The sequence below is a fragment of the Nannospalax galili genome, unplaced genomic scaffold, assembly GCF_000622305.1.
Source record: "Nannospalax galili isolate Female #2095 unplaced genomic scaffold, S.galili_v1.0 scaffold475, whole genome shotgun sequence".
NCBI classification, from domain to species: Eukaryota; Metazoa; Chordata; class Mammalia; order Rodentia; family Spalacidae; genus Nannospalax; species Nannospalax galili.
Window position 1 is genome coordinate 5,290,106 of NW_008339435.1, and position 23,622 is coordinate 5,313,727.

The 23,622-nt window shown below is 41.1% G+C and overlaps 1 protein-coding gene across 2 annotated transcripts in view; it reads left to right on the top strand.

Moving 5' to 3' along the window:
- Positions 1 to 23,622, top strand: part of Slc22a15 (solute carrier family 22 member 15) — a 103,984-nt gene that overhangs the window by 77,420 nt on the left and 2,942 nt on the right. Inside the window, exons 7-10 of one of the 2 annotated variants that reach the window (XR_003849701.1) lie at positions 2,606 to 2,746; positions 4,747 to 4,832; positions 19,275 to 19,395; positions 21,082 to 21,158. Coding sequence is in view for 1 of the 2 variants with exons in the window: in XM_008834023.3 (XP_008832245.2) it covers positions 2,606 to 2,746; positions 4,747 to 4,832; positions 19,275 to 19,395; positions 21,082 to 21,154 (421 nt within the window). In the remaining variant the exon portion in view is untranslated. The remainder of the gene's footprint in view (positions 1 to 2,605; positions 2,747 to 4,746; positions 4,833 to 19,274; positions 19,396 to 21,081; positions 21,159 to 23,622) is intronic. The other variant, XM_008834023.3, reaches the window with a different exon arrangement.

Genomic DNA, 23,622 nt, shown 5'->3' on the forward strand with positions numbered 1-23,622 from the left:
AGTTCCATGTCCTGCATTGTCTCTAGGGGATTCTCATTGTGCTCCTCTAGAGGATTACTGGTATTTGGTGGGGATATGTTATTTTGGTTTTTCATGTTATTATTTTTTCTCTGTGATTTTGACATGTGAATTTCTTTTGTAGTTTCTGACTCTTGTGTGATACTCGGGCCTTCAAGTTTAGTTCTGCTTCTTTTATTTTTGAGCTTTATGTGTCTTTGTGGTTTACTTTTTGGGTATGAAGAGCTGGTTCGTCTTAGCTTCTGGTTCTCTCTTTTGATTTTATATTGTCGAGGCCGGATTGATTTTGTCTTCAGGAGTTCTGTGTTGGCCCAACTCCAATGTGGATCAGAAGTTTTCAGACTTTCTCCTTAGGTCTGGAATCTTATAAGAATGCTTTTGGCCTCAGGAACTTGGGTGGCACTGACCTGAGACCCTTGCCGTGGCTGCGCCACGCAGGGAAGCAAAGGCAGATGGGGAGGGAAGAAGCCCCAAGATTTCCCAGGGAGTGGATTGAGTAGCTGGGTTGTACTGGATGCAAAGGTTCAGGGAGAGTAAAGGTAAGCCTCAGAGCCCCAGAAAGAGGCTGTCAGCCCCAGAAAAAGGCTGGCGAGTGTTCCAGGACCAGGGAAGTAGAGGGAGATGAGGGCAGGGCCAGGACCAGAAGCGGTGCTCCTGGAGCCCAAGAAAGGGACTGAGTTGCTCTGGGTGAGAAGGATCAGGAAACAGTATTGGTTCCCCAGGTGTCTGGGGCCCCAAGACTAGGAGTGGCGCAGGGCTCAAACTAGGAGTATAGAACGGCGAGGGGGGGGGATGGAAGGGTGAATGTGGCTTAGGGAGTCCCGGCTCGGAGAGCTGCGCTATATATAGACTTACCCCAAGAGACCTGAGGATAGTAGTGCAGGCTAGGAGAGTTCCCCAGGGAAGCAGAGAGCAGGTGTGTTTTTTATGCCTGGAATTTCTTCATTGGAATTTCCATTTTAAATGAGGAAGAGACCTGTATACTTGTACATATACAGTGAGAGAGAGAGAGAGAGAGAGAGAGAGAGAGAGAGAGAGAGAGAGAAAGAGAGATAATGAATTACATAAGAGGGAGAAGGGAAGAACTGTCCTGCAGGTGGAAGTATCATTTAAAAAAATATTTAGAAAACTGGATGGATTTATCTTTGTTTAGTCTTGTGCTGACAAAAAGCAGAAGCTCAGTGTCACCTTGCATCCTTACTGTGCTGCCCTGGCTGCAACACTGCTCACCTGCCTACCATGTGAGGAAGTGCTCCACCTCTGAGAAAAGTAAAGGGAGAAGCACTTGCTCCCTCTAGTTCACTGCCAGTCCAACTCCCCCCAACCTCCCACCTTGCATCACCACAGGCTATCTTTTGTATTACAGGAGGCCGAACCTAGAACTTTACACATGCCAAACATTCTACTGGTCTACCTCTGAGCTATAGTCCCAGCTCACAATAGCCTGTTCTTAACAGTTTAGGACACTTGGCCCACTGCTATGTTTTTTGGGGTGAGAGAGAAGTAAATCTTTCTCCTTCCCTTTTGATCCAAATTCAGCCACAGTTTACCAAAATTTCTCTAAGGAAAACAAAAGGGAAGCAAATGAGGACCTCCCTTTAACAAGCACTGGCCATGCTGAATTGCAAAAACATAAAAGCTAGTGAAGTTGGAAAGCTCAGGTAATTTATTGCTTGTATAGGAATTCACAGTTTATCACGTCTTCATATACTAGTAAAGTCCAGCTTCGGGGTTCTTAAAATTCTCTTCTGTGTTGTGTTTTTAATATCACAGCTTGCCAGGGCACTGAAGTTCCTTTTACCACCTTCACTCTGATTCGGAGCTTTGGGTTGGCACTTAGTTGGGCTGAGCTCCTTGGCTGTTTGTTTCCCACTGCAGGAGATAAGCATGTGCCAGGCACAATGCCAGGGCTGAGAGGTGCTTGCTAAGTGTGAGTTTCAAGAATAGTGTGGACAAATAAGCTAATGTATCTCAAGGGGCTCCCTCCATGTTGGTCTTCCTGGAAGGCCCTCCTGTGCTGTGACTCTGGCCCTTTTCCTCTCTGCTCTAGTATCTGTAGAATGTGTGCTGTAGTGAAAACCTCAGCTGGGAAGTGACTGAGGTCCTAGGGGAATGGAGAGCCAGGCATTTGGGGCCTGCAGGTGACCCATCTGAGGATCCAGCCACTTTCCAGCACGCAATCTCTAGCCATCCCCTGGCGGCTTTCTCCACAGAAGGCTTTATCTAGTCCTTCTGATACTACCAACGGCTATAGGCCAGTGTTCCATAAATTGCTGAATTCAATAAAGTAAGAATAGAGCCATTGCTTTCTCTTCATTGCAGAAATGCTTGAGGTGGCAGGAACAATGTCTTCCCTTGGGCAAGAACTGTTCATTCATTTATATACACCTAGGTATAAATCACTCCCAAAGCTACATTATACTTTTGTTTTCTAATAGGATAGAGGTTTAGGTTAGGGTTGAGTAAAGCTGATGATTCGCAGCAGAATGCATTATATTGAACCAGTTTAATCTCTCCTGAAAAAAAATCTTTTGTTTCTTTTCTATGGACTTTCTCTCACCTCTCGATCCTCTGACCCCCAATGTAGGTTTGTGTGCAGCTTGGTGTATTATGGCCTCACCCTGAGTGCAGGTGACCTAGGGGGGAGTATTTATGCCAACTTGGCCCTGTCTGGACTCATAGAGATTCCATCCTACCCTCTCTGCATCTACCTGATTAACCAAAAATGGTGAGTATGGATAAAACATGAGGTCCAATGTGGAGAATCTATACCTGCAGCACATCCACACTCTTACATATGGACGTACCTAATTATGATGGTCTTTGGCTGTAGGCAGTGTACACCTATCACTGTGACGATTAGACTTTCTCTCAGGTCAAATGCAGCTAGGCTGTTTTTAGTGTGGTAGTTCTTGAGTTTCATGTGTCTGCATGTTTATGTAGGCTTTAACTTGAGGGTTGTTAAGTCATCTGTATCTAAATTCTGAGGCCTAAGCAATGGGATTGTTAGCTCCATGTGGGTAGAAGTCCATCAACTCGGAATTGAGAAGGTCCTGTAAGCAGGAAGACAAAAACCCTGACAGAGTTAGAAAGGTTTCTTGGTTCCTAAGACCTACTTGGGAGGGCAGAATACATTCTGCTTTGTTACTAATGAGGAGGGAGCACAATATTGAAATATTTCTTTAGTTTTGTTTTTTTATTTTTAATCACTTTTATTATTACTGAGCTAGGAACTAGCTGGGTTGTGCCATTTCTCACCACCCAGAAATTAAATTATCATTCTAACCTAGACCTGGCCTCCATTAGCATTGTGTCGTGTCATGCTACTATTAACAGGGAAATGGAGATTCCTTTTGGGTTCTTATCCTTGTTAACAAAAGAATTTAGAATGATATTTGGAAGGAATCTTGAGAAGTTTTATTAGAGTTTGAATGAAAAGCAACAGGGCAGGCAAGCTGTAAATCCCAGCACCTGTCAGGAAGAAGATAGAAGGTCATACCTTTTAAATTAGACAGGAAGTCAGAGATACAGTGAGAAAATCCTGAGTGTCAGGGAAAGTATGCTTAGGCTTCCTTAAGATAGTGTGCTTAGTGCCAGGCTGCAGATCTGAGTTCAGAGGGCCTGTTCAGTTGGAGGCTTTTCTCCTGGGCAGTGTTGCAGAGTCCTTAACTGAATCCTCTGCTAGTGATGGTCCCTGAGTCTCACCATGGCCCTAGAACAAGCCTAGCTTCATACTCTGAGGTCTTTCCCCAGCATCCCAACAGGGGCACATGCAACAGGTTCCTGTGCATGCCTCTGATGGCCACCTCCAGCACCACCAGAAATCTGTCCATGGTGTCAGCATATATCTAGGGCCTGCCTGGCATGATCGATGTTTCTCAAAAGCTGCTTGATGCTGACTGATAAAAATAACCTTTGAAAAAAAGCTCCAGGCTTTTCCTGTTTCCTAGCAGCTGCTGCCTAGAGGCAGGACTGAAATCTGAAGCAGAGGGAAGATCACCCACTGCCTTCAGATCAAGCAGATCTGAGTCTTAGCCACATTTTAGCTTTGTGACTTTAGCAAGTTCCTTCACTAAGCTTCTATTTGTGCTCATTCTCAGACTAGGGATCATAAAATACCTGGAAAATCCACTATCAGAATTATAAGTAATACTTAAGTTCTTAGCTGAGTAGCTGGCCTGTTGCAGGCCCCTGGAGAATGAAGACTGACTAATAGTGTCTTTCTTTCAAGCCTGGAGCTCTTATTGGGAACTTAAGTATGCAGTACAGTTCACTTAAATCAAAACCACCAACAAAAATTTCTTTCTGTTGGTATTTCTTTAAAAAAAGAGATATTAAAAACAAAAACTGTGTTTAAAGCTTTCAGCTCCATAAGAGTCAATGAGCAGAGAACAGCCAACCTAGAGGACTCCATTCTTGCTTTCTCAGTTTCCTTTCTAGAAGATGGAGAGGAACAGTACATACTAAGACTGAGTAAAGTAATAGGTGGGATGAATTTAAAACAGTGCCTGGAACAGCATGCACACTTGGTTAGAAAACTGTTCTTTAGCCATCCAGTGGCTTCTCTTCTTCACAAAGCTTAACTATATCCTGCTCTCACCAGCCACATCTGCCACCCACTCCTTAAGAAAAGAACCTGAGCACATCTGAATAAGAAGGTTGATAGGAAAGGGAAGATGAATTTATAAGATTCTTAAGAGAAATGTATGATTTCTTTCTATTATTTAGGTTTGGTCGGAAGCGAACATTATCTGCATTTCTGAGCCTTGGAGGACTGGCTTGTCTCATTGTGATGTTTCTTCCAGAAAAGAAAGGTAAGCCTTTGAAATTTCTGTAAGGGTTTTGAGCAGCACTTTGATTACAGTGAGTCTCAGTGCAGTGGAGGGCTCACCATATGCCAGGCTTCTTTCTGTGACTGCTTGTCATTTAGCAATTGTGTGGACATAATGGGCCAGATTCTTTTCATTGCCCAAACTGTTGTCTGGGTGAATATGGTGCTTGGAGGTGCAATGTTAATTCTTTCAGGCAATTAAGCTGCCATCTGGGGTGGCTAGGATGCAACACTGGTTATGTTAGAGCTGTTTATTTGGTGATAGGGAAGGCCAAGGAGAGGCCTTCCAGCCAACCACAAGGCTGGTGGTCAAAGACACTGATTCTCAAAGGTGGCTTTGGCACTCCTCAGTGTCTCCATATGGTACCCCAAGGTACCCCAATTAATAATAGCAACAGGGTCTGGAGAGGTGACTCAGCAGCTAAGAACACAGGCTGCTCTTGCAGAGGACCCAGGTTGGGTTCCCAGCACCCACATGGCAGCTAACAACCATCTATAACTCCAGTTACAGGGGACCCCATGCCCTCTCCTGGCCTCCATGGGCATTACACGCATGAGTGCACTTACATACATGCAGGCAGCACACTCATACAAAATAAAAAAATGAAGAAATAAATAAATAAGTAAATAAAAAATAATAGCAGCAACACCTATAAGGATGATATTCAATGTCAGTTAAAATTATTGTGTTCTTGGTCATTTTAAAGTGTGAATAAGGGCCAGCAGAAGGACTCAGCAGGTAAAGGTGCTTGCCACCAAGCCTGATGACCTGAGTTCAATTCCTGGGATCTACATGGTGCAAAGAGAGAACAGCTCTGACAAGTAATCCCCTGATTTCCATACATGTTCCATTGTGCGTGTGCCCAAACACATTTACACACAAAATAAGTGAATAAATGTAATAAAAAAAATTTTTTTAATTATAAAGTATGACTAAAACTGAAAGTTTTGGGTTTTTTTTTTTTTTTTTAAAGTTTGTAGCTTTACTATGCAAACACAGCTTCAAAAGATGATTTGGGGGCTGGGGTTGTATCTTCCTTGGTAAAGTGCTTACCTAGCATGCATGAAATCCTGGGTTCAGTCCCTAACATTACATAAAATCTGGTCATAGTAGCATGTCTGTAATCTCAACACTCAGCAGGTGGCAGCAAGAGGATCACAAGTTCCAAGCTGTCCTCAGCTACATAACAAACTTGAAGCCGGCTTGGAATGCATGAAACAAAAATTAAGTGTCCCTTTGTCATCCCATTTAACCAGATTGTTACCCTGATTTAGAAATTCTGTAGAGACAGATGTGGATCCTAAGTTAGAATCCATCATGTTTAACAAATTGGAGGCAGGCCTGGGCTACATAGGAAGACAGAGTTTCAATAGCAAAAAAGAAAAAGGAGAGAAAGAAATTCTATGGATACGTGTACACTTGTAGGTTTCTATCCCTGCCCCCCCCTTTCCTTTTTTTTTTTTTGCCTGCACAGTGGAGGCCTGGAGGTTCCTGCCTTGGGAGCTGCAGTGTTGAATTAGGAATAGGACATAACAAGTGTCTTCTGCAGGAGCATTATGGGATAACAAAGCCCAGTCTGGGGCTTTGGGGTTCTGATGAGACTCCATTATGGATCTTGGGCTCCAGTGGGAATCATTATGAGATGGTCTGACGTAAAGTTTTGGTAACTGCTGGAAAGCGTGAAGTGTCCATCCCTCACTGTGTATTAAATGCTTTGAGGTTCAGTTGTGTTATAGTCTAGTTGGGGAGCCTGCAGGGTTACCCATTCTTGTGCAACCATCCAGTGTACCTGTTCATTGTCAGTGACTACCTGAAGTTTTGTGCTTTGATCCAGAGTGCAGTTTGTTCTCAAGCTTTAATAGAGATTTAACCCCAGATTATAGTACAGCCTCACAGGGATTTCCATTACATCGTGGAAACTAGAGAATTTGGGAAGTTTGCCCATATCTTGTCCTTTGAATACACTGGCACCTCTGCCTATGTCACTTCCTCATTTTGTTTGTCTAGGACAAAAAATAATGGGCTCCCACTTTTTGTGGTTTATGCTCAACAGAACTTGTTTTGTGAATTCGGTTGGTTTCTGTCACAGCAGTCTAGTGTTCTGTGCATCATCTCAGTGAGAACAGCTTTGCACTATTACCATAAACATGTCCGTGTCTTATCCCATCTATCAGAGCCAGGTCAAGGGATATCTTCTTCCCTCCTATTTCTTTGCACACTCAGGTAACCCACCCTGCATATGACCCTTCCTTAAAATTATCTCTCATTATAGCCTAGTCTACATAGTGAGTTCCAGGACAGCTGGAGCTACAGGGAGACCCTCTCTCAAAAAGACCAAAAAAATAAAAAAAAAGATCTCTCATTATAAATAACAAAATAAAAATCCAAGGTGAATGTAGATGTGTGGACTCCCATCTAGACCAGTCAGCCCTTCTTCATCCCTATCTATCCTGAGAGCAGCTAGAACCCTCTATGGATCACCCCCCTTGGTGGACCCAGACTGGGACACAGTGAAGCATTGTTCTCTGCATGCCATGAAGGTGCCTCTGTATGTAACAAAGGGAATATGACACCTTTGTTATACTAATAGAAAAGCTGGATATCCTGCTGGTTTTAAGGATTTCCTAGGAAAGAAATTCTATAATGCCCTTTACTAAATGATTTCTGTTTTTAAGAACCATGCATGTTAGAATGATTCTCTTTCACTACATGAAGCCCATTTCCTTTCATTTGATTTATCACTAAGATGGAGAACAGATGGTCACCTTTTTGTGTGCATAATCTTTGCTGTACTTGCAGAGTCTTTCAACTATTCCAGAATCTTTTCCCAGCTTAAAAAAATATTCTTTAAGCTATTCATATTTACCCTTTAAAATGTTTGGTTTGGTTTCTTTTAAATCTGTTTTTTCAGAGTTTTAAGCTATATGTTATGAAAATTCTGATAAATACATATTAAGAAAAAGATCTAGCAGTTTGAAAACTCTATTAATACACTTGGAGACCACTTATTTTCCCTGTGCTGCTGCTCCTTCCCTTCCTGACTTTCCCACTAAGCATTCCACACTTGCATTCTCTCTCTCTGCCAACTCAGGTGCCCCTTTCCTTACTGGCTTCGTTTTAGCATCTGTATGGTTGTGGGTCTCAGTTTCTGGGCATTTGTGGATACTGTGACAGTGTACCTCTTGGAGACATAGCCAGTAAGCCAAAACTCGAGTTGTTTGGTGTCTTGAAACTTGTGATTTATAGTTATAAACTGAGCATCACTAAACCAAACATCTGAAATCTGAAATGTTAAAAAATCTAAAAACTTTTAACACTGAAAATTTTGAGCACTAACACGATGTCTTATGTAAAAAGTCCCACACTTGCCCTCCTGTGCTGGGTCACAGTTACACAAGTGCACTGAAAGTGTTTCATAAACTTGCCTTCAGACTGTGTATACAGTGTATGTGAACCACTAATAAATGCTCTGCTTCAGCTTTGGTCCCACCTTGAGACACCTCATTAAGTATGTGCAAACATTCCAAATCCCACAAATCAGAAACATTTATGGACCAAGCATTTCAGATGAAGGCCACTCAGCCCATGTTAGACAAAAGTTCCCCGGGGACCCATGTGTTTGCTAATTGGTTGGCCTCCTAGCAAGTATTCTCCTCTAGGAATAATGTTAGCAGGAACCACTAATTTTTTTTACGCAGATTTGATCTGTATTCTTGCTTAGAGGATCCTAATTAAGCTTATAATACTGGCTACCATTTATGGAGCATTGACTATTTGCTGGGTTTTCTAAATCCAGCATTTAGAAAGAATACAGCTTCTCTCTTCATTTGTAGGTCATTATGTATCACCTCCATCAAATAAGGAAACTAAAACTCAAACTGACAAGCAGCTTGTCCAGCGTTATACAGCAAAGGTGCAGATTGCAGGTCTTCCTGACTCTGTAGTCTCAGTCAGTATTTCTTTGGAAATACACATTACAAATGGTGAAGCTGTTGAGTTTGAGGATTAACACTGTACATTTAGGACCAGTTCTTAACTCTTCAGTGGTGGTCTTGCTGGGAATTAGCTAGGGTTTAAAACTCTGGTGTTGGAGTAGCACTGGCCACTGGTGGGTGAGGCTCATGGCAGCTGTAGTCCCTCTGGATGAACCGAACACTAGGAAGTCAAAGCCCATGTGGATAAACAACTTTGCACTTGAAGAGTGTGTCCTTGGACTCGGCTTCAGTGAAGCCTGGGGTGTTTCAGTCCCTTCCTCAGCCTTGGTCTGCTCATTCTTGATCTGACTTCTAGTGTCTGTGGTATACAAATTCCATTCATGAACAAGGCCCTCTTCCTGGCCTCAGAGAGCTTGCAATCTAATGAGAGAACTTAGTGATCCAAATCTAACAACAAAAGATAATGCTGCATGAGAACTGACAAGTGTTATGAGAACTTGAACTTTCAGCCATAACAGTAACAGAGACCAACTATCTCCCTGCCTTAAATAGCTATAAAACCAGACAGAATATACATTATGCATATTCAGTCATTGGACAGCAGGCTGCATAGGACAGTGATCCCTGAGAAAAGAAACTAAGGTGAGCTCCAAGAGGGTTCTAGCTCAGGGTGGCCAAGCCACATGGCAGGGAGGGGAAGGCAGCAAATCCTGACATTCTTACTGAATTGAAGAAATGGATACTAAGCATGGGGTTAGAATTTGTTACGGGAAAGTATCAAGAGGAGTAAGACACACAGAGGAAGGCCTCCAGAGACTTCAGATGAACCTCCAAATCTTGGCTGCTTGCTGATTTATACATGCATTAGAGAGAACTCCTATAGCCAGGGGAAAACCACCAGACAAAGAGTGGGGAGGGTCATTAGATAATAGCAGACAGAATCATTCATCCTTAAGCCATTAACACTCTGTATTCTTTAGCTAGACATTAACCATTGATTGGGTAGAGACCACTTCCACCAAAGGAGCCCTAGATGAAAGGCTGCTTTCTGTTTACCTAAAAGTACTTAAAAACAAAACACTGGTCAGGCATGGTGGCACATGCCTTTAATCTCATCGCTCAGGAGTCAGGAGGTGGTCAGACCTCTGTGAGATCGAGGCCACCCTGGTCTACATTAGTGAGTGGGGCCAGGTGGGGTTACATAATGAGATCTTGTCTTAAAAAACCGAAAAAGGAAAATCCTCAAATATTGGAATGCTAAACAATACTCTACAAACACAGAGATCAAAGAAAAAATTAACAAAGGAAATTTTAAAATATTTTAGTTGAACTATACACTAAAAACACAGAGATCAAAGAAAAAATAGCAAAGAAAATTTAAAAATATTTTAGTTGAATTATAAAGTATACAAATGTAATACCAAAATATTTAATATTTGTTTTATTTAATGTTTAATATCAAAATACGTGAGATATATATATGTTTCATATAGGTTTAAAGATCAGAAAATGTTCAAATCAATACTTTAAGCTTCCTACTCAAGAAAATAGAAGACAGACTTTAAAATGGAAAGCTAAGCTGAGCGTGGTGGCACTCGCCTTTAATCTCAGTACTTGGGAGGCAGAGGCAGGTGGATCTCTGTGAGATTGAGATCTATTGAGCTACTTAACAAGTTCCAGGCCAGCTGTGGCTACAGGGAGATCCTATTATTTAAGACCACTAAAAATTAATTGATCTTAAACACATCCAAACAAACTAGTAGGAAAAGAAGACACAGATTACAAACATCAAAAGTGAAATGGGCGCATCACTAAAGAAACTTGAGGCATTAATAAGAGAATGTTGTGAATATTTTTATGCCAGTAAATTCTATTTTGGACAGGGTAAATCTTTAGCGAAACAAAGAGAGCTTAAGCAAAAGCAAGCAGATGAACTTAACAGCCCCATGTCTGCTAAAGAACTCATATGTGTAATTAAAAGCATTCCCACAGAGAATTACAAGCCCTGATAGCTTCACTGGTAAGTTCTGTGAAACACATAAATAAGAAATAATATCAATTCTGCATGACTTGCCAGAACATAAAGGAGGAAGAAATATTCTCCCAACTAAGTTCGTGAGGCTGCAGGTGCCCTGATGTCTAAACTGAACAAAAACAAGGTTTGTCCCATAAATGTGAATGTCAGTCAATATCATTCACCATATTAAGAATCTAGAAAGAAAAACAAAAGTTGCATGATTATTTTTAATACGAGTAGTAAAAGCACTTCTCAGAACTCAGTGCTCAGGCATTAAAAAAAGTATTAGCAACCAAGAGTATAATTCCCTTAGCCTGACAAACAGGATCAAGGGAAAACCTCTAATCAATGCTATATTTACTACTGAGTGGATTATTCCCTAAGATCAGGATGACCATTATTCCCAATTCTGTGGAACACTGTAAAGAAAATAATAAATACAATAAGACAGTGATTAGAAATTAAGGGGATCCAAGCTGAGACAGAAGTAAAACAGTAGAGAGAATTTTGAATGATATACAAAGTATCTATTAGAATTAATAAATGAGGACCAGCGAGATGGCTCAGTAGATAAAGGCATTTGCTGCCAAGCCTGATGACTTGAGTTCAATCCCTGGATCCTGTGGCTCCCTCCACAGAGTTGTCCTCTGATCTTCACACATGTGCCATGGCATGTATACCCACACACATCATACACCCCCCACACTAATAATAAATAAATAAATTTTAAATAATTAAAAATATTTAATTAATAAATGAGCTTGGCAGATTCATGTGATGCACAGTTTAAGTCTATATATTAGTATCAGATAATCTAACATTGAATAAAACAATGGCACTGGCAATAAAACAAGAAATGTATAAAATAAGAAATTTTATATAGAGACAAAATTTGCACAGTATATAAAACATAAAAACCAAAGCATTGATAAGAGATGCTCAAGAGGGCTAAGTAAATGAATTGGCAATAATAATATTAACGAATAGATTACCATGCTTAAGGATCACAGGAAATTACTTAAGATACCATTTCTCCTCACACTGATTCATCTTCAACACAATGTCAGAGTCCCAGGAGAATTCTTTTGTTGATAGAATAAGTTAATGCAAAAACCTTTATGAAGAAAAAGTTAAAGAACTTATCTGATTTAAACTTATTATATAATTATAGCAATCAAAACAGTATGGTGTTGACAGGATAGACCATGAAACTGAATTGAATATTGAAAATGTGTGGTGGCACACACCTTTAATCCTAGTACTAGAGAGGTAGAGACTGGGGATCTCTGTGAGTTCAAGGACAGCCTAGCCTATATAGCAATTTTCAGACTAGCCACTGCTGCATAGTGAGACCCTTTCTCAAAAAAAAAAAAAAAAAAGCCACACTCTGTGGTCAATATAAGTCACATCATATGCAGTAATAAGTTTGAAATGCTGAAGCAGTACAGCCTTCAGAAGAGTATACACCAGCCTTTAGAATAGCATAGTGACTTTGGGTTAGGCAAAGATTTTTTAACTAGTACATAAAAAGCACAAAAAGAAAAAAGAAATGTAACCTAGACTTTGTCAAAATAAATACCTTTGCTTTATAAAAGACTGTTGGGTTTGATAGAGTGAAACCAGATGTGTTGGTACATGCCTGTAATCCCAGCACTTGGGGGATGGAGGCAGGAGGATCAGAAGTTCAAAAGCATCTTCAGCTACATAGTAAGTACAAGGCCAATCCTGGTGTACATGAGACTCATTCTCAAAATTAAAAGGCTCTGTTACCAGATGCAATGGTGTATGCCTATAGTCACAGTGATCTGGGAGACTGAGGCAAGAAGATTGCATAAGTCCAAGAGTTCAGGGCCAACCTGGGCTGGCTCTTAAAATAAAGTGAAGGACCTGTAATTGAAAAGTCATAAACAAGGAGAAAACATTTGTAAAGTATATGCATGATAAAAGATTAAATACCAAATAGAGAAAGGAATCTTACAACTTGATAATGAGAAAAAAATGGACAAAAGATTTAAACAGACAGTTCTCCAGAAGGTTGTCAAGAGACAAGAAAGTATGGAAAGAGATGTTCAAACCCATCAGACACCAGAGAAACGACAGTTACACTGAGCTGAGATGCCAGCACACACACATATTAGAAAGGCAAAACAAAATCAACAAGTGCTGGCAAGGATGGAGCTCTTAAACACTGCTTGAGACAATGGTACAGACACTCAGGAAAACATCCAGGAGTTTGTTTAAAGTAAAGCATAAGCTTCCTCTATGACCCAGCTTTACCTGGAGAGGAAACAAAGGCTCTACTGCAAGTGCTCATAGCATGACGAACACTAGTCCCAAGCTAGAAGGAACCCAAATGCCCACCAGCTGATGAATGGATAAGCAGATTATTATATAACCATACAGTGGGCTATTAGTTAGCAACAGCAAAAAGAAATGAACTGTCACCTCATGCAACGTGAGCACATTTCAAAAGCATTATGCTAAGTGAAAGAAGCCAGGCACAGAAGTCTGCAAACTGATTTCATTCAGGTGAAATTCTAGAAAAGGTGAGACTGTAATGATAAGATTTTGTGTCTGTATGGTATTTTTCTTATAAGAAACAAATGGGGGCCCACAAGATGGCTCAGTGGGTAAAGATGCTTGCAACCAAGCCTAATAACCTGAGTTCAATCCCCAGGATCCACATGGTAGATGGAGAGAACTAACTCCTGAAAGTTTTCCTACGACCTCTACACATATGTGCACCTGCAAATGTGTACACACACACACACATACACACACACACACACACACACACACACACACAGAGTGAACAAATAAGAAAAATAATTGGCCAGGTGTGTGGTTCTGTGGCAGACTGCTGCCTAGCATCCCTGAGATCCTGTGTCCAATGGCCAGTACCAGAAAAAGAAACAACAAAAGCAAGAAAGAAGGAGTTATGGTTCTTTGCCTATTATATCATGCTGAAGGACCTGTAGTTTCTGTAGCTATCTTAAAGATCCATGAACATATGAACAATCAAAAATTTGCTTTTAGAGTTGGGTGTAGTGGTATACACCTATAATCCCAGCACTCAGGAGGATACCCAAAGATCACGAGTTCAAGATCATCCTTAATGACATAGGAAGTTCAAGGATAGCCTGGGCTACCTGTGACCCTGACTCACAATACACCAAAATAAAACAAATGTGCTTATCATCACCCAGCAAAAGAAGAGAATGACTAAACTGAAGTTCTGCTGTTTGGAACCAACAGAGTATTGCTTGAGCCAGGAGTTCAGGGCCATCCTGGGCAACATGATATGACAAGGTCCTCTTAAAACAGAGCACCTCTAAAGAAATGAAAAGTAAGGCACAGACCAGGAGAAAATATTCACAAAGTATGTACATGATAAAAGATTGAATTCAAAGTAAAGGGATCTTACAACTCAGGAGGAAAAAAAATGGACAAAAAGGACATTTATTCTGATGGTTTCAAAAGGGCTCTCCCAAAAGAAGTTCTGAGAATGCGGTCCTTAATAGATGCATCGTTGGAGTAAATTTATGACTCATTGAGTTCAATACATGAAAAGACACAACCGTTCTGCAAATCCTCTTTTTAAAAAGCATAATTTCACTTTAATTTCCCATCTAAGGCACTTTGCTTTTTTTCCTAAAACAACGTTTTGACCATTCATTGGTAATAACTGGCAATGTAGGTCAAGAAGACAGGGGACAAGTCCAGTGACTGCAGAGCCTTCCAGAACAACGCTAACAGCCCAGCAGCTGCACAGGCAGGAAACTAACAAAGCCACCTGTGGTTGATATAAGCCATCTTATATGGGAAAAGTGGACTCCCTCTGAAGAGGTGACTGCGGGTGTGTTGGCAGGAGAAGAGGAGGAAAGTTTCAAGCAGCAGGTGGGGTTTTGGGCTAATGGGAGTGTGCTCAGGCCTGCGACCAGAGCCAGCCTCCCCAAATGAGCTATGGCCAGAGTGGGCTTCCATCTCCCGTTGGACTCTTCCTGCAGCTTTGGACCCTATGGGGAGTTAGATAAGTCTCTGTGTCCTCCAGGTGAATGTAAATATCCACATGGTAATACTCTATCCTATTAATAAAGATGTAGAGTCCCTTATGAGGTTTTAAAGGATGCCATTCTTTATGGGGTGGGAAGTAGAGGAAGTCTACGCTTTCCACACTTGCTGTTTATAGTCAGGTGGTCAACATAAAACAGCTCTTGCCTCAAAAGGAATAAGAGGTAGTTTATTCTTGAGTCAAATATGAGTGACCATGGCCCAGGAATATGGATCAGGATATACAGAATAACATGTTCCATTGAAGAAGCACTGACACAAGGCTCATCAGCCACTGCATAAACAAAAGTTATAAACCAAGGCATTTATCAAAGACATTTGTGGGAACCACAGAGTACATGCTTTCTGATAACATTTGTAGCTTAGAATACAGTTCAAAGATTTTACCTTCTAGTCAAAAGATACTGGTCAGGTAGGGGTGAGGGATGAATGGTTATTGAGAGGACTCACAATAGCCTGACAACTGGACCGTATATCTGCAACATTCTAACTCTCCATAATCACAAAGTTCTAGCCAGTCATTCAGCTGTGTAAAATCTTCAGTGGAGGCATGTTTGTGTGTGTGTGTGTATGTGTTTGTTTATATTTTATTTATTATTGTTATTTTATGTGTGATGCCTGGAACTGGAGTTACGGATGGTTGTTAGCCTCCATGTGGGTGCTGGAAATCAAGCCTAGGTCCTCTGTAAGAGCAGTCAGTGCTCTTAACAGCTGAGCCATCTCTCCAGCCCCAGAGGCATGTTTTTAAAAAATACAATTTTTGTGCCGGGCATGGTGGCACAGAGGCCAACCTGGTCTGCATAACGACTTCCAGGCCAGCTGAAGCTACGGGGAGACCCTGTCACAAAAAAAAAAAAAAAAAAAAAAAAAAAAAAAAAAAAAAAAAAAAACCTCACTTTTATTGGTTCTTTGAGAGTTTCATAGAATGTATTTTGATCATATCCCCCTTCCTCCAACTGTTTTTATTGTTGTTATTTAGGTTCATTTTGTTTATTGAAACGTTTTGGAGATAACTGTGAACTTTCAGGGAATCGTAAGGAAGAAAACACAATTCTCCTCTGTACATTTTAGCCAGTGTTCTCCAAATGGTAACATTTTGCAAAGTTAGATTATTTCTTTTTTTGTGGCAGAACCCAGAGCCTTACACATACAGAGCCACAACTGCCAGTCCTTAGAATAGTTTTATTTTCTCCTACTCCATCCCCACACCCCACTGTGTTTGAACTCTGGGCTTTGAGCTTAGCAAATGCTGTACCTATGAGCTACAGCCCTGACCCTTGTTTTTTGTTTGTTTGCTTGCTTTGTTTATTTTTATTTTTTAAGCTTCCCAGACTCTGATTTTTATCTCTAGAAATTCAATTCGGTGATTTAGATTTTCTGTAGGGCACAGGGGAAGGTGCACTGGGGCTGCAGAAGAGCAATAGAAAAATGATGGAAAACTTCTTGGTACCTGAAAATGGGAACGGTCCAACTTTAAGGTCTGGGTGCCCAGGACCACATACGGAGTCAAGACCATAACTGGCCATCAAGGGAGATGGGAAGTCCATTCTTAAGAATAAATTCTTCCAGGGTTAGAATATGCAAGTGACAGAAACCTCCCCTTCCCAGCATAAGCCCAACACAGAGGCAAAGCCACTGCCGTGCACAATCTGGGACCTTGAGGTGGGGGGGTTGTGGGGACTGCAACCATTCAGAGAAAAACTGCTGCCCAACATCGGAAAGTCCTCCATCCTCCCATCTGTTCCATCATCATCCCAGAAGGTGGGTTTTTGTTTTGTTCGTTTGTTTTCTGGGAAGTTAAGTTTATCCAGCAATTGTGCATACATATGTTTGTTTGCCTCAGTACTACTCAGTACCTTTTCGTAATTCAGTTTTCTGGATAATAATGATGAGGCTAATTTATCCTTATTGTTGATTAAAATGGAGAAGTAAGTATCTCACTAAATCATTATTAGAAAGAAATGAGATCTAGTGGCCTGAGAATCCTAGAATCATATCTTGGAGCAAATGCTGAAAGGCATGATTTGTTTTTCTAGAAAGATCTTTCTGACTTAAACATATACAGTACTTACAACATTTCCCAAATCATTTCCCAAATTGTTTCCCAAATCATTACTAGAAAGAAATGAGATCTAGTGGCCTGAGAATCCTAGAATCATATCTTGGAGCAAATGCTGAAAGGCATGATTTGTTTTTCTAGAAAGATCTTTCTGACTTAAACATATACAGTACTTACAACATTTCCCAAATCATTTCCCAAATTGTTTCCCAAATCATTACTAGAAAGAAATGAGATCTAGTGGCCTGAGAATCCTAGAATCATATCTTGGAGCAAATGCTGAAAGGCATGATTTGTTTTTCTAGAAAGATCTTTCTGGCTTAAACATATACAGTACTTACAACATTTCCCAAATCATTTCCCAAATATCTTGCCAGCAGAGAAGAACGCAGCTCCACATGGTTAAGATGCCTGGACATTGTCTGACAACACCATGTTAAAGTAGATAGTCATCCACAGTCAAGCAGAGAAGGAAAACTTGTGCTTTTGGGCGAGGCCTATTTTATGGCTTCCTCCCTAGAAGTCTAGACAGCGTGAACATAGATTCCTTCCACCACATGAATCCTCACTGAAGCTCTAAGGTTCTTAGCGCAATAAATATTTCGTGAACAACGGTGTGCCCTGTCCTACGGGAGGTGCTCAGAGTAGATCAAATATAAGTAAGACACCAACCTTAGCAGGAAGTACTTCGCAATATATCTAGGGCGAACACAATGAAAAGGTAAGTAACCACAAGATAGTATCTGGGACATGTTAAATGGACCGGAAAGTAGTTGAGGCTGTGGCAGTTACAGAGGAAAGGCTATTTCCTTGAGGTATTACAGAAAGGGGAGTTCATATGAGCTACACAGTTCCAAGGAAGGGACAAGGCATTCTGTTTGGCAGATATGTCAAGGTGAGTTCAAGGCAAATATATTTGGTGATTAGGATGTTGCTGCTGGCCTTCCGTAGGATGACTTACAAGAGAGGACAGTAGCATAAACCAGAGTGCTGGGAGCCACAGAGGAAATGGAATGGCCAAGTTTGATAGTGAAGGGAGGAAGTACAGTCAAGCATGAAGATTGTTTTCTTCTCATAAGGAGAAAATTGCTATTTTGAAGACAGAGGCACATGGATTTTTGAAGGGAAGGCATTTGATATATTTGACAGGCAATAATTAAGCTATAGAATCCCAGAGAGCATAATGTTGATAATGGAAAGAACCACAGGATAATTGATGGTGTTTTAGGAAGTAAATGAACTAGTATAGATTATATTTTTGCATTTTCTGTAAATAGATTAAGAAACTCAAATATAATGACCAATTATATTTAGTAATACAAGCAAGAAATTGGGGAAAAGAATTAGAAGTTTTTCCACATTTCTTTTAATTTTGTTCCCCATAGAACATTGTTATATCTTCTTTCAGTAATTTGATGAGATTATTTCTCACCTCAATAGAATACTATTTTCTTTTTTCTTTTTTTTTTGAGACAGGGTCTCACTATGTAGCCCAGGCTGGCCTCAATCTCACAGAGATCCACAAATGCTGGGACTACAGGTGTACACCACTATGCCCTGCTGGAATACTTAAATATTTTATATTTTGAGTACCCTCTAACATCCATGTGCTGAGGATTTGGTCCACAAGTCCAGGGTACTATTAGGAGGTGGTTGGACTTTTAGAGGTAAGGTCTAAAGGAAGGAAGTGAGGCCATTGGGTACATTTTCTTGAAGGGAACATTAGGACCCTGACCTTTTCCTCTCTTTCGCTTCCTGACCACCACCAGATGAGCAGGTTTCCCCACCATGTGCTCTCACCATGATATTCTGCCTCACTCCAGGGCCAAAGCAACAGAGCCAATCAACAATAATGAAACACGTATAACCTTTAGCCAAAATAACCTTTCCTCCTTCTAAGCTAAGATTATTTCAGGTATTTGATGCAGTGAGGAAAGCTGACACAGCAAGGCATGAAAACTGCAGATCAAAGCTGTTCTGGGGCTCTCCTCAGTCTCAGTCCCCGAATGAGAGATAAGAAAGAAGGGAGATATTGACACCCATGACACGTGCATTTACTTCCCCTCAGTATATCAGTATAGGTGTTTTCAGGGGTTCTCAGTAACAAGTGCAGGCCACATCTCACTAAATGACAATCAGTGTACCAATCACAGGGATAGCCAAGACATACTGACAAGTACTGGATTGGGGGAGGAACTAAAGCTAAGCCCTTCTGAGGGGGCTATGCTACCTCTTTGCTGTGATCAACATGAATGTTCCTCAACCCATCACAATGATTTCATTGTCATTTGAAGGAGGTGTTCTCAACATGGATTTCACAGGTAGTGTTCTCTTCTCCTCAGACACAGGTATGTTTGCAGTGGTGAACAGCCATTCCTTGTCCCTGATGGGGAAGCTGACGATCAGTGCTGCCTTCAACATTGTTTACATCTATACCTCTGAGCTGTACCCCACCGTCATCAGGTTTGGGTCTCACTTTACCACATCCCCTTCCTGCCATCTGGGCTTTGCTGACTGTTTTTGCAAGTAGACATGGCCTTCCCTACCCTCTGCATGGGCAGTCAGAAGAGCCAGAAGTAACTCAGTCATGATAATACAGAGCCTGTCTGGTGACAGCTCTTTGCCTGCTCAGCTGGCAAGCTGTAGCTTTGTTATGAGCTAAATTTCCTCATGAGACTTGAAGGAAGAGCCCTCTACTCTGGATGTACCCCATCTCCCAGAGGGGACAGGTGGCGTCTTTATTTTAGTGGATTTAATTTATTCAGTCACTCATCCAGGGTTAAGTATTGTACATAACAGACAAGGGGACAAGGTCCCTTTCTTACAGAGCCTATGTGTAAAAGACTATTTCATGTCAGGCCTGGTGGTCTATGCTTATAATCCTAGTGCTGGACAAGTCGAGTAGCGGAGGTGGGTGATCAGAAGTTCAAGGTCATCCTTGCTTACCTAGGGATTTAGAAGCCAGCCGAGGTTATAGGAAACCCTGTCTCAGAAAATTCATTTCATGTAGTAATGATTGAATACTAGATTTAAATATTAGTTATTTGTTGTTAAAGTGATTTTTGATGAGTAGTGCATGCATATGTAAAAAACAGTATCTTCCATCCTAAATTTCCCTTCATAAAACAAGTGTGAAAACAAGAGCAAACCCAGACTTGGTGGATGGGGCTGCAGCTTCGGCTGTGTTCCCTGTGACTGGTGCTCCCTCTGCCAGCCCTTTCCTAGTATTTACAGAATCCTGTGAAAGACTTCCTTGTTTCCCTTGTTCATGGAAGGTGCATGGGGTGCCTTTCCACCTATGGATCAGTTTGCAATTGTCTACTCATTCCTTGACTGTTCCTACAACTTGTTTTTTCTGGATCCTGGCTATAAAACTCAGATGGCATGCCAACCACACAGGGACACTTTAACAGCAAATGTAGATGTTAACAATTAGGCTGAGATAGAGTTCTATATGTTCATCCTTTCTAGACACATTACCATTCTCTGCTCCTTCCCCATTTTTATGCCTAAACTATTTATGAAGGTTGTGTTCTGGGTTACCTGACAATATGCACACATAATTTCCTATTTATATGTCTGACTTTTTAATAACTGAGTTTCAAAAAGTGAGCAAACTTTTCAGATCACAAAGCCTTGGTTTTCTGGCTGTATTAACTGATAAGAAAACTAAAGTTCAGTATATGCATAAGAAACACTCAAATGCTCATCTCTTGTTTTCTGTAGGCACACTGTGTAATATGGTAGTTGTTATCCTCATGTGACTATTTAGATTAATTAAAATTACAGAAATTAAAAATGAGTTTCCACTCACTGGTCATGGTGGAGGACACCTGTAATACCCAAGATTACAGGAGGATTACCACTGCCTAAGATCAGCCAGGGCCACCATAGCAAGACCCGGTTTAGAAAATTTTTTATCCTCACTAGTCACATTTCTGGTGACTTCCATATAGAATGTTGAGATTACGGAATACTTCCACCCTCACAGAAAGTTCTGTAGGCAGCACTATGCCTTCCATGTAGGGATACACTATTTTGGACCTGTTGTGTTCCCCCAACCCAGGATCTTTACATTGTCCCCCCCAGAAATTACTGATTTTAATTAATTAACTAATTAATAACTTTGCTTTTTCTTATGCCTTTCAGGAATGTTGGGCTTGGAACTTGCTCCATGTTCTCCCGAATTGGTGGGATTATTGCTCCTTTCATCCCCTCACTGGTTGGTTTGTACCTCCTGGCTTTGTTTTTCTTGATTCTCTCCTTCAGGAATCATTTGTGCTTTTGTATAGCAAGAGCTCATGACCAGATGGCAGCTAAGAACAGCCTATACAAATGTGAACCTTGTGTCTTTTGGAAGAAGAAACCAGTACTCTGCCAGGGCATTGGGCTGGGTTGTTTACTCCTGATGGGTCTGATGTTTTGTTCATCTCTCCTTGGAGGGTCCTCTGATACCAGTGAGCCCCTTCCCATCCCTATCCATAAGTGAATTAATGAACATCTATGTGTCTTTTACCATATGCTGGATTCTATGCTAAGTGCTCTTTCTGCTCATATCACTGCTTGTAGCCCTCACAGTGACTGTAGCAACCTTGTCACCTGCTCTAAAGGTGAGAAGTGCCACAGAGCATACCACCTGTAAAGAAAACTGAGGAGAAACATGCCTAGCAGTGTGTCTGCTCGTATCTTCGGCATTTTCTAAGTTGTACAGTCCAAAACAAGGGTGGGGATGGGGAGACGAAACGACCAACCCTTAAAATTTTCAGGATCTGTGAAAGAGCCCAGGGGCCTCAGGCAGATCTCTGATCTACAAAGAGAAAGTAGAAGATAGACATGAGCAATAAAGCTAGGAGAATGAGACCTGTGGATAGCCCAAGCTCTGTTTCCATTTGTCCAGCCTGATGACCTGCTGTAAAACCCAGTTTTCATGATGAAGCCTATTTTTAAAACAACAGAATGTATTAACCCTGGGATAGTACAGGTCTCACCTGACAAACATGAGGTCAATCACAAGACCTTGAGCAGTCTCCAAAAGGAGTTAGACATGAGGAACACTACAGCAGCTCCATGGCGTCTCAGTCTTCTGAGGGTTAGAATGCTCCTTCACAGTTAAATGTCATTGAGGCTGCACATGAGTTTTTCCTCCTTGATCAAAACTAAGGCTCCAGGCATTTTCTCATATATCTTACTAACAAAGGGTCTCCATCCTAAAATGATTATGCTATGTATTATAGTGTTTTAATATTATAATATCATTTGCATTGTGGCTTTGAAACCCCTTAGGGGCTTTTCTAGAAAATCTTGAGAAGAAATCCCTAAAAGTTAGAACCAGTCCACCATGAATTGGGAAAGCAAAAGGATCACCATACTCCATGAATATGCCACCTACTTTATAAATATTCATTGAAACCTCTTTAAAATTCACAACACGGGGGCTGGAGAGATGGCTCAGTGGTTAAGAGCACTGGCTGCTCTTGAAGAGGGCCCAGGTTTGATTCCCAGCACCCACATGGTGGCTAATAACCATCTGTAACTCCAGTTCCAGGGGATCCGACACCCTCTTCTGATCTCTGTGGGTACTGCATGACACGGGTGCATTTACATACATGCAGGCAATGCAGTCATACATATAACATAAAAATAATAAAATCCACAACACAGATCCCACTGTGCTGTTAAGCCACATTGGGGCAGCTTACTCCAATCTCTCTTTGAATTGCTTTCTTTGCCTTGATAAATAAACTAGTGTTTAAATTGTGTCTCTGGCCTACATTCTTTCTTTTGAGATAATAAGAAAGGAGAGACCCCATAATAGTCTGTCTATTGTGTGACTTCCCCCTCAAGACTTGTTGAAAGGTGACAAGCTTTGCCGTGGGGCTTCTGAACAGGTCCTTTACCCAGACCACTACACTCAGCACTCCCTAGCACACGTGTCTCTGAAACACTCTGTAGTGCAGCCTTTTCTATTTTTGAGGATCTCTCCATGTCTTATGCTAAAGTTTAGGCCAAAGGACCTTTTATGATGGAATCTCATTGGTTCCATGTCTTGTTTTGCAGACTGCATGGGACCTTAGGTGCCCTCTGCTAAAGTAGCTGACTGTGGATAACTGTCCTAGGAATAGTCCCCAGCACTCTCTCTGCTCATTCCTGGGAAGACAAATGTGTTCCCTTTGCCTCAGCAACACCCTCAGGCCTTGGCTAGTGTCTTCATATAGCCTAGAGATAAGAGATCCCCTATCCTCACTCTTTCTCCTCCTCCCCTCACTTTTCCCCTCTCATACCCTTCCCTCTCTCCATTTTTTCCTCCTCTGTCATCTCTTCATTTTTCAAAAGTTGGGGGAAGATGTTCCAGGAGGAATCTTAATTAGTACCCATAGAATTTGAAAATGCCAACCAAAAGGTCTTATTCTTAGCATCTTCTGTGGGAATTCCAGAATGGAATGTTCATTAACTCAGAGTGGGTTCCAAGCAATTATTGGGGGTTGTTTTTGAATCTCTGTGTTGAAACAAAACTTTAACTTTTCCTAAGAATATCTTTGGAATCTCTGGAACAATTGCTTGTATCACATGTTCAATTTAAGTAGCTAACAGACTATGTATGTGGTAAGATTTTTTTTTTTCCATAGTTTTTCCCCTTCAGTCTAGGACCTCTTAGTTATGGTCTTATAACACAATTAAAAACTTTGAAGT